This window comes from Catharus ustulatus, chromosome 5, assembly GCF_009819885.2.
Source record: "Catharus ustulatus isolate bCatUst1 chromosome 5, bCatUst1.pri.v2, whole genome shotgun sequence".
Taxonomy (NCBI): domain Eukaryota; kingdom Metazoa; phylum Chordata; class Aves; order Passeriformes; family Turdidae; genus Catharus; species Catharus ustulatus.
This window is the reverse complement of record NC_046225.1, coordinates 19,694,939-19,708,003: the sequence shown is the minus strand read 5'-3', so window position 1 is coordinate 19,708,003 and position 13,065 is coordinate 19,694,939. Positions and strand designations below refer to the sequence as shown.

Below are 13,065 nucleotides of genomic sequence, written 5' to 3'. Positions count from 1 at the left end.
TTTCTCACCCATTCTCACCCTCTCTCCCAGTGTCAGTTGCTCCTAGGCAGTAACATTTTTCCCTTATTAACTCTGTGATCCTCGAGGCGCTAACACTGTTAGTTGTCTTGTGCAGCAGCAGGTCCCTCTTGGAACTGGCTGTCATGGGGTCTCTTGGACACGGAGGAAGCTTCAGGCAGCTTCTCACAGAAGCCATCCCTGTAGCCCCCCCACTGCCAAAATCTGGCCACACAACCCCCGAACAGCTCTCATTTATTTTAATGCCACATCAGATGCTGCAGGGGACAGGAGAGCAACCTAGAGAAGCATCTGCAGATTGGTGGTAGCTTCAGGAGCTTGACGACTATCTCATGCACCCCCAAAACCTTTCATTAAATAATGGGCTTGCCTTTTAACTCTTTATTTTGATTTGGAGGGTCAGTCTTTTAATGGATTTGCAAATAACTCTGTTGTTAACTTTTTTTTTGGCACAGTGCAGCACTTCCTTATCCCATCTTGTGTTGGTGCATCATCCCCTTAGAACAAAGAGCAGGACACAAGTGTTTATTTTTTTTAAGAAAGGGAAAAATCATCATGCACTGAAAGAAATGCTGGCCTTACTAGTGGTGGCAGGAATAATTAGCTACAGAAGGACTTGAACTGTGATGTCATGGTGGAGGGGTGTCCTGTGCTTGCTGCGCTGCAGGTAGCTATCTTTCCACTGGTATGGCAGTTATTAATCCCAGAAAGATTTGTTTTCCCCTCTACAGCAGTGATTCTAAGATGCTGAATTCTTCCTTCTGCCCCAAGTTTCCTGAGTTACCCAGAGTACAGTAGTTAATGATTTGACAGTTTAGTTTTCCAACTGTGATTTTTTCCTTTTCATAAATGTTGCAGAAATAGATTCTGTAGTACACACAAAGTATTACACCACTGTGATGAATAGGACTGGGGGGCACAGATTTTGCCAGTCTTGACAGGTAATATATTTATTTTTATAACTATACCTCTTGAAAAGTATTTTCTTTCTAAATTAAGCTCTTGGTTCCTGGAATTTTGAGGCAAAATTGGTAAAATTTTTATGTTTAGGAATTTGTTAAGCTACGAATCACTTCCCCTGCTCTGACCTTCTTTTGGAGGCTTCTATTTCCGACCTCATGAATGATTCCTTGGGTGAGATATAACAAGCTGATACATGATTCACAGCTGCCCACTGCTGTTGTTGCATATGACACACAGATGAATGTGTTCATGGCCCAGTGTTTATCAAAAATTTTGTCTGTGACTCAGATTAAGGGGGAGAGACTTGGTTTTGACATTTATTTCAAAACAGCTCTGCAGAGTGAAGAGGAAACATTAATTAGTACTGAGAGAAAAATGGTTAAAGCGGGGCTGTGTTGGTGTGATGCCTTTGTTGTTTTGGAGACTATTTTTTGTATTAGCTACAGCCACGAGCATGCACAACAGAAGCTGGTTTACTTTTCATGTCATCACCTTTGAGCAAAGTTAAGAAATTAAACTTTCTGGGGGCATTAACCTCCCCTAAACTGCAATGACCCAGCAAGTGTTCACAGAAAGGATGTTCTCACCACTTCATAGCATCCTACATCAGTAGGAAAGAAGGAGAAAAAGATACTCTGAAAAATCCGATTTGTTCAGGAAACAATCCTAGCACTTTTTTTTTTTTTTTTTGGTGAAGTCAGGAGGGAGACACAGAGGACTTTGGCACTGGTTGTGCTGCAGCTGTGTCCCTCAGGGCTGCAATCATTCACTTGGTTGGCTCAGCAGAACTATTTATCTCCAGGTATTCATTGCTGGTCAATAGAAACATCTTTCTAGGTGATTCTGTGAAATCAGATAAATGTGTTTTCTTCCACTGCTCACTTTTTGTTTGCAGCTCGTATCTCAAAAAGGTCGTATAACTGCAGATACCATGCTAACAACTCATCTTTATAAACAGCTGGCTTGTATCTCAGGTGGAGCTACTGCAGCAGAAGCACTTGGCAGTCTTTAACACTATTGCTTCCCTGGAATTTGTTGTAAAGAAAGGGAAGTGTCACCTAGGGTTCACCATGATGTAGCCCATTATAGAGAGTACATCTGTCATATCTGTAAAACTACCTGGCTCTAGAGAGGTGTGTCTGTGAGTGTGACAGGGACACATTGCCTCTATTTAGGTGAATGATCCCCTGAATGCCTGCTAAGCTTAACAGAAAATTGTAACAGGTCAGGAATAATATTTGAGTAAATACACTGAATGTAAAAAGCCAGGAGACAGACTTTGGATGCTGCAAGTTAAATTGTCATGTCTGATGTTGTTGCAGCACAGTGTGCTAATGATTAGGGCATTAGTTTAAAATGTTAATGAAACTTAAAGATTGAGAAAACCATCATGAATGAAATATGACCTACCTTCTCTCACAGTAAAACATTTGTTTTAGGTAATGTATGTCCAGTGCCAGAGAAAACCTCTGTGCAAATAAAAATGACAGAAAGTGATTCTGTAAAAATAAAGGCCATGCTCCAAGAAAATTCCTGCATTATACTAAAACAGAAGGTGGGATGCAGTATTTCTAAAAGTTATGTCCCATATATGTCAGTGCTAAGGAACTCTAAACTTATTCTCCAAAATGCTGTTTGGAAGTGCTCTCTGAAATCTAAGTCTGACTTTGATAAACGTGGTAAAACATGGTGTTTTCCATAGATGCTCTTCACTGAGCTGACTCACAGCAGCCTGAGGAGCTCATCCATCTCCATGGGGTAAAACCCTTCCATAGCAGTGCACCAAATCCATGAGTACATTACCTTGCCATAGGCTGAAAATCCCACAGCACTCAGCAATTGAACAGGAGGAAACGCAAGTTTAGAAAACAATTTTATTAGACAAATTATTTAGACAAATTATACACAGAAAGCTCTGCCACTTGTAACTGAGGCCTCCAAAAAGTGTTTTGTGTATCTGTATAATAGGCAACACATCAAAATAGGCCTATTTTAAATATCGTACATGGTTAACAGGTTTTTTTAATAGCTAAAATCACTGCAACATCTTGTATGTCCCTACGTAGCTCGTTGGAAAGAAATTTTCTTTTTTTTCCTTTTTTTTCCCTTTTTTTTCTCTTTTTTTTTTTTTTTTTTTTTACTCAGAAGTGTGGATGAGTTCATGAATGTTGCAAGGGGGAAGCAAGTTGTGCATGCTTTTAGACACTTGCTACCCTGGAAACAAAATGGCCTTTTGCACGATAAGAATTTGTTCTGCCTTACACGGTAGACAATATTTGAAGATTTAGTACAAAAACAGTGACAGTACAAGATGCTCCCCCAGAACAGAATTAGCATCAAAATAGAATAGATCTGAAGAATATACCTTTTAATTTATCCTAAAGCAAATCACATAGGCTGATTCCTATTAATCTTAGCCAAAGAATGAGTTAGATTAAAATAAGTGTATGGTTGCATTAAAAAGAAAACCAAACCAAAATACTCACAGGATAAACTGCTTGCTTTCTACTTAACCGCATTTTTAGTTTAAGGATTACAAATTGAAAGCTCTTCCTACGTTTCTAACAGGTAACAGTGTTACTTGAAAAAGCTGGTGCCAAAGTGGGCACCGGTTTTGCTCTCACTGCTGTTCTTTTTCTTGCTTTATACAGTTGGCACTAATGTAAAAAATACATAGCTCCTCTAAATCTAACTTAACATAGAAAGGGTTAAACTGAGTGTCTGTCCATATTTTTTTCCCTTAGAACAAGGTGATTATAATTAAGGCCACATCTGTGTATCTTGAGGGCTTTTTATTATTATTTTTTTTCCTCCACTAACACCATTATTGTATTGATCAACTGTGCTGACTTGGAAAAGGATTTATTGACCTTTGATCTATGTTTAACTGCTCTAGAGCTATCGCCGTTTTACATGAACATGGTATACCTAAGAGAGATTCCATTTGTTTAATTAATTAAAAGGAAAATTATCAAGATTAGCCTTATAGAATGCTCAAAAGCCAATGCAAAAACCTAACCAAAGGAGTTACATCTAGGTACAAATGTTAAATTGCCCTGGATGCTCTAATAGAAAAGTATAAAATATGCTCTGTTGGCAAACGATGCAAGTCAGAATAATGTTAAAGCACCCTGTCTTTTCTAAATGAAAAGACACCCTGCACTGTACATCTCTCCTGTATACAACACATTTTTACTAAAGCTTTATTAAATGAATTGCAATAGCAACGGCTTCCATTTTATAGCTATATATACATTTATATATATATACACATACCTCTGTGTATATATGTATATATATATATGTATGAGATACTAATTTAACACAACAGAGGCTTCTGCCATATGATACAGTTTACTGTACATAAGAAAAACTTTTAACACTGTACAATCACATAAAGGTCATATGCACTGTTGCAGTGCAAAAGTAGATTTAACTGTAGTCTTTACTGGCATAGAAATGGCTTTTTGTAATCCTACAAAATTGCATTCTTATATTATGGGGCCTGAATGATCTTAGAACTTCATTTGTTTTCAATTTTTTTCTGTTTTTTCTGTCTTTTTGCCTTTTTTTTTTAAATTTTCAATTTTTTAAACTGCAGGGTTTGCCTTTGGTCCACAGTTAAAAGGACACACAGCAGTGGAGCGCTGACTGGATGCAGCAGAGTACATGAAAAATACTTCAGTTATTGCAATTATAGTAAAAAAAGGCGGTGGGGGAGGAGGAGCGAATGCCCTTCTGTAAAGTAATCGTCAGGGTTTTCCTATGCATGAATTGCTGCTCGTTTCCTATATTTAAAGTATATGAAAAGCCTGAAGTAACCAAAACCTAACATGGTGATAACCGAAGAGTAAGTGATTCAAGTAGTACAGAGAATAAGGGGAGGCAGAAGAGACCAGACTGAGAAAGCAGAGAAGAGGAGGAGGAAGAGTTGCTACTAATAATTCTGATTCTTAAATAAAATAAAGAAAAAAAGCCCAAAACAACCCCTAAACAGAAAATAACCCCCAAACAAATAAAAATAAAACAATCCCAAACCCAAACCACAACCCTCAAAACCAAAAAATGAGGAAAAGAAGAAAGGTTACATCCATGTTAGTCCCACAATATTACAGCTGCTCCTTGCAAAGGGAGTCCTAAATAAGAAACAGTGAAGAAACTTTCTCTGATGCTCAGATGGAGGTGCCTCGGTCTGGGTCACTACCGATATTCAGGCCCAGGGTAGGAGTTGGTTGGTAAGGGATGGATGACATTGTTTTGATGGGGCTTCTGAAAAAGCCCCCGTTGGGTGCCCTGTGCCTGAAAGGGCCAGTTCGGTGCTCAGGCACGCTGCCGAAGGAGAATCCCGAGGCGGCTTTAGCAGACAGCGTGCGGCTCAGAGTCTGGATCTGCTCTGGTATGAAGGTGGTTGTGGTGATGTGAGTGTTCCTGAAGTCACTGATTTGCTCCAGTGCCTGACGTGTGGGTAAAGTGTCAATGTCCAGCGGGGTCAAGTCAATCGATGAGGTGGAGAACTGTTTATGGGGACTGTCGTCGTCTGTGCAGAGGCTGTTCACGCGCCTGTGGAGGTGCTCCAGGTCGATCTCCTTGTCGTCCTGGGGAATGAGAAAAACAAGAGGCACCACTCACCATCGCCATTTGTGCTGGGCTGAAGTTTCACAGGGTGATCAGCACTGCCCAGGGAGCACAAGGTACAATTAACTAGAGCTGGCTCTTGGCTGACGTTCTGAATGTCACCAGCGAACTCCCCCACCGCCTGAAGCCAGGTGGGCAAAGCCAAACTGAGGCAGACCCTTACACCACAGCTACATTCAAACCCTGCATCCAAACAACAAAACTCAAAGCACCACCGGTAGATTTTCAGGAAAAGGCAAGCTCAGAGCTAGGTGGGTTAGACTAGCAACAGCTGAATAAAAGTAAACTGCATAATCTCAAATGCCTGGAATGATGCCAGTTCTTCAACTCCGCAATGAGAACTAAATTTGGATGTCAACATGGGAGGCTCTGAGGGATCAGGTTGCCATCTTTATCATCCTCTCAGGGTTTAAGGAAGGGCTAGAAACTTCTCAGGTTCCTTTTTGCCTTTATAATGTAAATTGTGGTATAGAAAAGCTGAACATACAGAGAAAAAAACCCAAGCACTGGTGACTCATTGACATTGCACAGAAAGGAGTACACCAGGCAATTTTAAATTACAATGCCAACAGAGGGATTAATTATCTCCTTACCTACAAAGAAGCAATTCCATCTATTCTGATGGAATTATACTTTTGTGGGTGAGAAGAGAAGGCAGCCTGATGCATTTATTATAATATATCATTGCTTCTCTTACCTCTGTCCCTTTTCCTTCTTAAATCTCTCTTCCCAGAGAACACAATTAAACAGGTTTGTTTGTTATAATTGAGAATTTAAATGCATAGAAGTTAAAAAAGAGGAGAAAGCCCTAGGTGACCCAATAAATCACCTGTGGTTTACATACATACTTCTGCTGAGCTGCAAAGCTTGATTCAAAGCAGCATTAAGTACACATGAACAGGGATATTCCCTCAGCCTAAGTAGTTCAGCTAATTCAGAACAAAAATAAATTTCAACTAACCTTAAAATTTACCTTAATCTCTGTGAAATTTACTGGCTCTTCCAGGCCACTAGAAATATCTCACACTCTAGGACCTCACAGAGGATAATTAGGCAGCCGATAGATGTGCACTGATGACTTCCAGCCTTGTTTACTGAAATTCATTGACTGGCTTGATCCAGAGCTCCCTGAATCAATGGCAAAACTCCTAGTATACCGAATGGGCTTGAGATCCCTCCTTTCTCTAGGAATGAAGTCAAGCACTCTGAAAGAGTCCACACCTAGAACAAACTGCAGGAGTTCATCTGCTTAGCAGAATGGATCACTGAACATTTGCGCTGGCAGCACGCCGAACACAGAGCCCGACTGGAAGGAGACTGAGAGGCCAGGTCCCCTCCAGAGCTGCACCCTCCGAGGGCAGGAACAGGGAGACAAACCAGGGAAAAAGGGGAAGGGAACAGGGCATCAGGGATCTCCCAGGGACTGGATGATCACTGACCACAAGGGCTTTGGTTTGAGCTCATCACGGAAAGGAAAAAATGCAGTGCTCATTTCTCGGACTTAGCTTTCTGTCTATTGTTTATTCACAGGTGGACATAGACATGGATGCACATAACAACCACACAGGTGACATCAAATCCAAACGCATTCACCAAACGCTATCTCCTAAAGAAATTTGGAGCTGCATATGGATGCAGGAAAACTGGGGCCACATCAGAAGCTAAAGAAATATACAGAGGCTCGATTAGTGTGTGCAAGTCATGACTATGTCTCTGAGGGACAGTCCTAAATATTTTCTTTTTTTTTTTTTCTGGTTTCTTTTTTGTTTGTTTGTTTGTTTTTAATTTTGAAAAAACAAACATACAAATACTTGGTAATTTAAAATGCCAGTTGGGAAAAGATTGTAATTTCATAGCTTCTGAGCCTCTAAGAGTAACTCAAAATATTCCTTTTTCTTTTACAGAGATGCATTTGGGGCTAGGGTCAGACCAGTGAAAATATATAAGCGGTGATAATCTCCCATGCTTAGCCCACAACCCAATCTCCACCCAATCGATACACCAAAATGAGACCCACTCACAGTAAGATTGTGCATATCTCCATAATATGATCTTTCCTCTTCTCTCTTGTGTGATCAGTAGTGAAATATTCAGCAGTTTTCACATTTAAATTATCATCAGGCTTCAGAGTCAACATCCCATTGAGATTACTGGGGCGGTTCATACTTCTCTCAGAGCTAGTGTTTAAGGCTGTCTGCAGACTCAGGCAGACATCAGTGAATGGGTTACTTCTGGCACGCGACCGAAATGTTATCTTCGTAACCATTAGACAATTTTTTTTCAGTATAAATGCTTGCATTCTGGAGCACAAGATGGCAGCCACCAGGAAAAAGGGTTGGCTTGCTGACCACAAACTGGCCCAATCTGACCCCCGATTCTGGACTAGTGGCCTGGAAGAGCCAATGGATTTCATGGAAGCTAAAATGAATTTTAAGAAAGTTAGTTAAGATGTATTTCTTTGCTGAATGACCCCCACATCCAGGATAATGGGGACATTCAGCACATACGTTAAACTCAGTTTTGAGCCAAGCTTTTCAATTTAATGTTGAGATGAGTGTTTAAATGCTAAGCTAATGACCATATAATAAAGATCATGGAGGCCAAATTATACCATTTGTGGAAAGTACACACATGAATTTCTCTGCATTTGAAAATTGAAGTGGAAAATTCTATACTTGTGTAAAATATCTGTGTTGGCGTTTTTTTCTTTTCCTTTGTTATTGATTTTCATGTTTTGCATCAGATAAATACAAAGTATGAAGTTCTGAAACTTTGGTTAAACAACAATCAGTAAATTTTAGGGTTTTAAAATAATTTACCAGGTGAAACTACATGGTTTCCATTCCTGAGAAACCCAATTTAAAGACTAGAGATTCCTTTTTTTTTTTCCTTTTAATAATGGTCCGGTCCAGATCTTGAACAAAAAGAAAAAAAGAAAAAAAGAAAAAAAAGGAAAAAAAGAAAAAAAAGAAAAAAAAAAGCTTGGGAATTAAAACAGGCAAGAAAAGATTAAATGTATTTTAACATCAGTGCCAATGTTGTCTAATTAGGTGGTGTAATTAATCCTGCCTGATTAGACAGCATTAGATTAGCAGGAATAAACACAATGAAGAAACTGCAGAGAAGGCAAGACCATCGCACACAAATTAACAGCAATACCCCACAAGCTACACAGGTGTGCCTAGGCTACACAGACAGAAAAGCTGCATGTGGTAGTGCTACATTAAAGCTCATAGTTAGGTTCAGCTTTGGGTGTTGCTTCCAAGGACATTTTAATAAATAATTTTGTTCCTAATTTCTTTTTAGCATTTTGTAGAGGTAAAAACTTAATTATGGCTATAAGAAATTTGGTGCAAAGTCGCACAAGGCTCAGATGGCTGGTAGAGGGACAGGTAGATTACCACAGGAAGGAAAGCATTACACATGCAGGTGTAGAAGCAAACTCATCTCAGGTGTAAAATAACATATTTCTCTGTGGCATCTGTACAAGATTTTCTGAAACAAGCCTGTACCAGAAGGTTTCAGAAATAAGTCTGGTGTGAACCTGAAAAATCTAATGTAGTTTTGCTTCCCTGGACTTCAGTTGAAATAACAAGAACTGAAGTTCGTGGAAGTCTTAAGAGCTTAATGTTTCTGAAAATGGGGATGAGCTTATTCAAGAAGCCAACAGCTGATTAAAGAGGTAAATTTTGCAAATGTATTTTAAAAGACTCAGCCACTGAGCTTAGGGGATGTATTTTTCAAGAAGAAGCCAAGACACTTAGTGAGAATTAGCTGTCACCAATGGGAACAATGAACTAAATACTGATGTATTAATAATGTACTATTCTACAAGTAACAATTGTGTTTTACTCAGAATAGTTGCATATTTATACATCATCAATATACATTTATTTTTATTCAAGCTTTTCTAGAAAGAATAGCTAGAAAGATTTTGAGGAACATCATTTACCTTAAAAAAAATCAGGAAGCTAATGAAGTATCTCTGAATTTGATTCCCCGCCCTCTCTAGTGCTATAAAGTCAAGGCAGCAATCTTTAGGGTGCATGACAATTCCCCAGGAGAAATGGAGGGTCTAATACCTCTTTTGATGGAACCCGGGAGCCTTTCCTTTTATTCCACCACGTTTCCAACATTGCAATGAAACAGGATAGGACAATCCCTGCAGCGAGGATGCAGAAAACACCTGCAAAACTTTTTATGTCCAGGGCACCTCCTTTCTGTTTGGTATCCACAGATGAGTAAAGATCACACTGACCGTTCTTCGGCCACCACTTATGCTTCAGTACGTCCATGTCACCATTCTGCTGCAGCTCCAAAATCCTTGGGGAGAAAGCACAGAGTCAGAGGTTACAGTGGGGGAGCTGCACCTGAGAGCGTGAGGGTGTGAATCTGACTGCCTCAACCTTCCCATGTGTCTTGGAAAGCCAAGCAGCAGACAAACCTGCACAGACTGGTTTAGCCAGAAAAGAAGGCTTGGGGTATGGGCTCGCCTGTCAGACTGACCATATGGATGTATCTATGTTCCACTCCAGATACAGCAAAGCACACACAAATCTCTTTTCTTCTTTTAACAGCCTCAATGAAAATGTTTTACTTCATATACTATATTTTCTCAATTGCATTTTACTAGTCTAGGTCAACTGACTTTCATAGTCCATTAGATATCTGACAATATTTTGCATCCTAATCATTGGAGAAGAGACATTTCAATTAAAAAATCAGGAGGAATATACATTTCAGATTTACCATGTTACGTACCATGTTGTGGTAAATGGATCTTTATTGGGTTACCTCCATTTGCTGCTTTGGAGAGACAGAAAAACCAACTTACTGCAGTCAGTGATGACCTAAACCAGTCTTGCTTAATGTCAGAATGCAACCTGATGATAAATGATTGCAAAGGAAGGTTCCTTGCTGTAGAATTCACTTGTCCTTGGACCTACACACCCAGCCTGTGGCCAGGTATTTACTAGGCAACTTGCAAGGACAATATGTTTAACTACACTTCCTCTAGGATGGAATGTTGGAGAATTGAGAATTTTGTTTGGAAAAATATTTTCCTATTTACTCCATTTATTTCTGAGGAGAGGTTTTTTGGTTTTTTTTTTTTTGTTTTGTTTTGTTTTTTTTTTTTTTGGTAAGTATCCAGAAATGACTAGAGTAACTTCTGGTTGCCTATGGTTATCCAAGATAAAAAATTCAATGGTTTCACCTAAAAAGAATAAAACATCAGAAAAGTTTTCATTCATATAATAAATTTGTTTTTCATTTCAGTGTTGGAAGGCAAGCAATTACTATTGCAGTCATTTTACACAGCATGCAAAAAAGTCCAAGTGCACACAAACAAGAAGAGGTCTGGGATGTTGCTACCAGAGAGACTGTAGTGCACTGCAGGAAGAAGGAAAGCTGTCCCACTGTCTCAGGGCTACCACAACAGCTCAGTGCAGTGCTCTGAATCAGCCTCCAAAGGGAGCTTGTATGCACCTGGGGGCAGCTGCTCTGTACAGAGGTGACTCAGTCTCTGATGCTGCTTCAACGGGTACTTGTGTCCACAAGGCTGCTTAATTTGCTACAGCACATCCAAATGACCACATATTTGTGCTCTAGTCTTGCCAGGAATGGGAGGCTTGACACTGCCACCAGTGGCTGAAATCCCAGCACAGGCCTGGAGGGAGCTCCCAATTCCCACCTAACAGTATGTCAGGTGGCTGGGATCATGACCTGTTCAGAGGGGAACAGCTTGTATTTTTTCTTTTTGCCCTCTGCTGTCCCAGAGGGAACAGTGCCCTAAAGGAACAGATCACAGGTTATACACGTGTCCTTAGAGATGCCAGAGTCACCTTGTTCAGGTAGCTTTGAGTTTGTAAGGAGTGGGAAAAATTCTGTGCAGTGCCTGCTGGCAGTGCATTGCTCCCACCCTGGAGAAAGGTATTCAAGGTCAGAGTCACCTGGACTACATTTTGACTTCTCCCAAACCCAGAGACAACTTAAGGAAGCCTCATCCTGAAGCTTTCTGATGAAGCAGGTACATCTCAAGGATGGGAAGATTCTCTGTTTTGTGGCAAGAGACCCAGTAGGCAGGGCTGCTGCCATTGCTGCCTGCAGCTGCCTGTTGGGAGTGTGTAGAGAAGCTGGAATTAGACCCAGTAACAGGAGGAGATGCAACTGGGATAAACTGGAAGATAAGAAATTCCAACCAGATAAGAGGAGAATCGGAGAGGTCAAACAATGGAACAGAGAATTTATGGCATCACCACCCCCTGTGAAATTCAAAGACCCATGGGAAAGAACCAGAGTAAATTGACCTGTTCTAGACAAAGGGCTGAACAGGAGACTAGGTTACTCCTCTGCGACTGCAAACAGGGTCTGTAGACTACCCTCGATTGTGGCATACAGTCCTTATGGAAAGAACTCACCATAATTTGGGTTCTCACTGCCCTGGAATCCTGTACCAGGATTTAGGCAACTATTTTGGCCCAATTATTCCATTCTGTGAGGTTAGCTGGAGCAGACAGCCAGCATAAACAGAACCCTTTTGTAGAAGTTCTTGTGGAGTAATAGCCAATTAATTTTCAATGCCTAATCCAAACATATGTGTTTTTATATTTAGGAATTACTGTACTATCTATCCAAGGCAGTAACAGAACAACATCCATGGGCTTTATTTCTTCCAGCAGAGGCTCTAATCCCTAAGCAGGGCTATTTTCTCTCTTTTATTCAGTCAGGAATAGAATGAACTATCCAAATGATTGCTCTATTCTCATTAATTAAATGATTCTTCACTTGTCAGTATAATTCCTGATTACACAAGACATCTTTTTAGCAAAAGGCATTTGCATAAAGACACTGAGCTTTGGCTTGTTCCTTAACAGAGATTTATTCCTAATTGTACCCCTGGTAATTATTGGCAATTTTCTTTATGGATGTAACATATAAGTTCAATCCTTTAAAGGAAAACAAAAAATGGAAGTAGAAATTGGAGATAGTATTGGTATCATTACGTGTGAGAGCTCAAGAAGTGGAAAACTTACAATGAAGCCTTGTAATATTGCAGCTGCCAACAGATGTTGAGGGATAAAAATATATCAAGAGAAATTATAAGAGCACTTATATCTAACTGTATTAATGGCACACAGAGAAAGAGGGAGATCCTGCTTCTGTCAGGCTTCAGAAACAGTTTGTTTCAGAATTCACCTGTTAGTGAATCAAAATTATAGTTAACATATTAAGGAGATTTAACACTTCTAGCCTGTTCCAAGTTATGAGAGTTCCTATCTTTGTAGCTCGTTTTCAGAAACGAAAATCATGCTTTTATGGAAATGCCAGGAAACACAGAGGAGAAGGGAGGCTCCTTGCAAGCAGGCACACGGGCACTGCTATCCCTGCGTGCTGCCAGGAGGTTCCCACACGATGGCACTCTTTCCATAAAAATACGTGGATTTGCCG

The 13,065-nt window shown here is 40.1% G+C and overlaps 1 protein-coding gene across 4 annotated transcripts in view; it reads right to left on the bottom strand.

The window, feature by feature from the left end:
* Nucleotides 1–2,837: 2,837 nt before the first annotated feature.
* The window catches only part of GRID2 (glutamate ionotropic receptor delta type subunit 2), a 698,066-nt gene continuing 687,838 nt past the window's right edge, over nt 2,838–13,065 (bottom strand). The window contains exons 15-17 of one of the 4 annotated variants that reach the window (XR_004417944.2): nt 9,699–9,939; nt 7,638–8,034; nt 5,490–5,576 (exon numbers count right to left, since the gene is read on the bottom strand). Coding sequence is in view for 2 of the 4 variants with exons in the window: in XM_033060210.1 (XP_032916101.1) it covers nt 5,154–5,576; nt 9,699–9,939 (664 nt within the window). In the remaining 2 variants the exon portion in view is untranslated. Of the gene's footprint in view, nt 5,577–6,010; nt 8,035–8,435; nt 9,940–13,065 lie in introns of those variants that run through there. The other 3 variants (XM_033060210.1, XR_004417943.2, XM_033060211.2) reach the window with 3 other exon arrangements.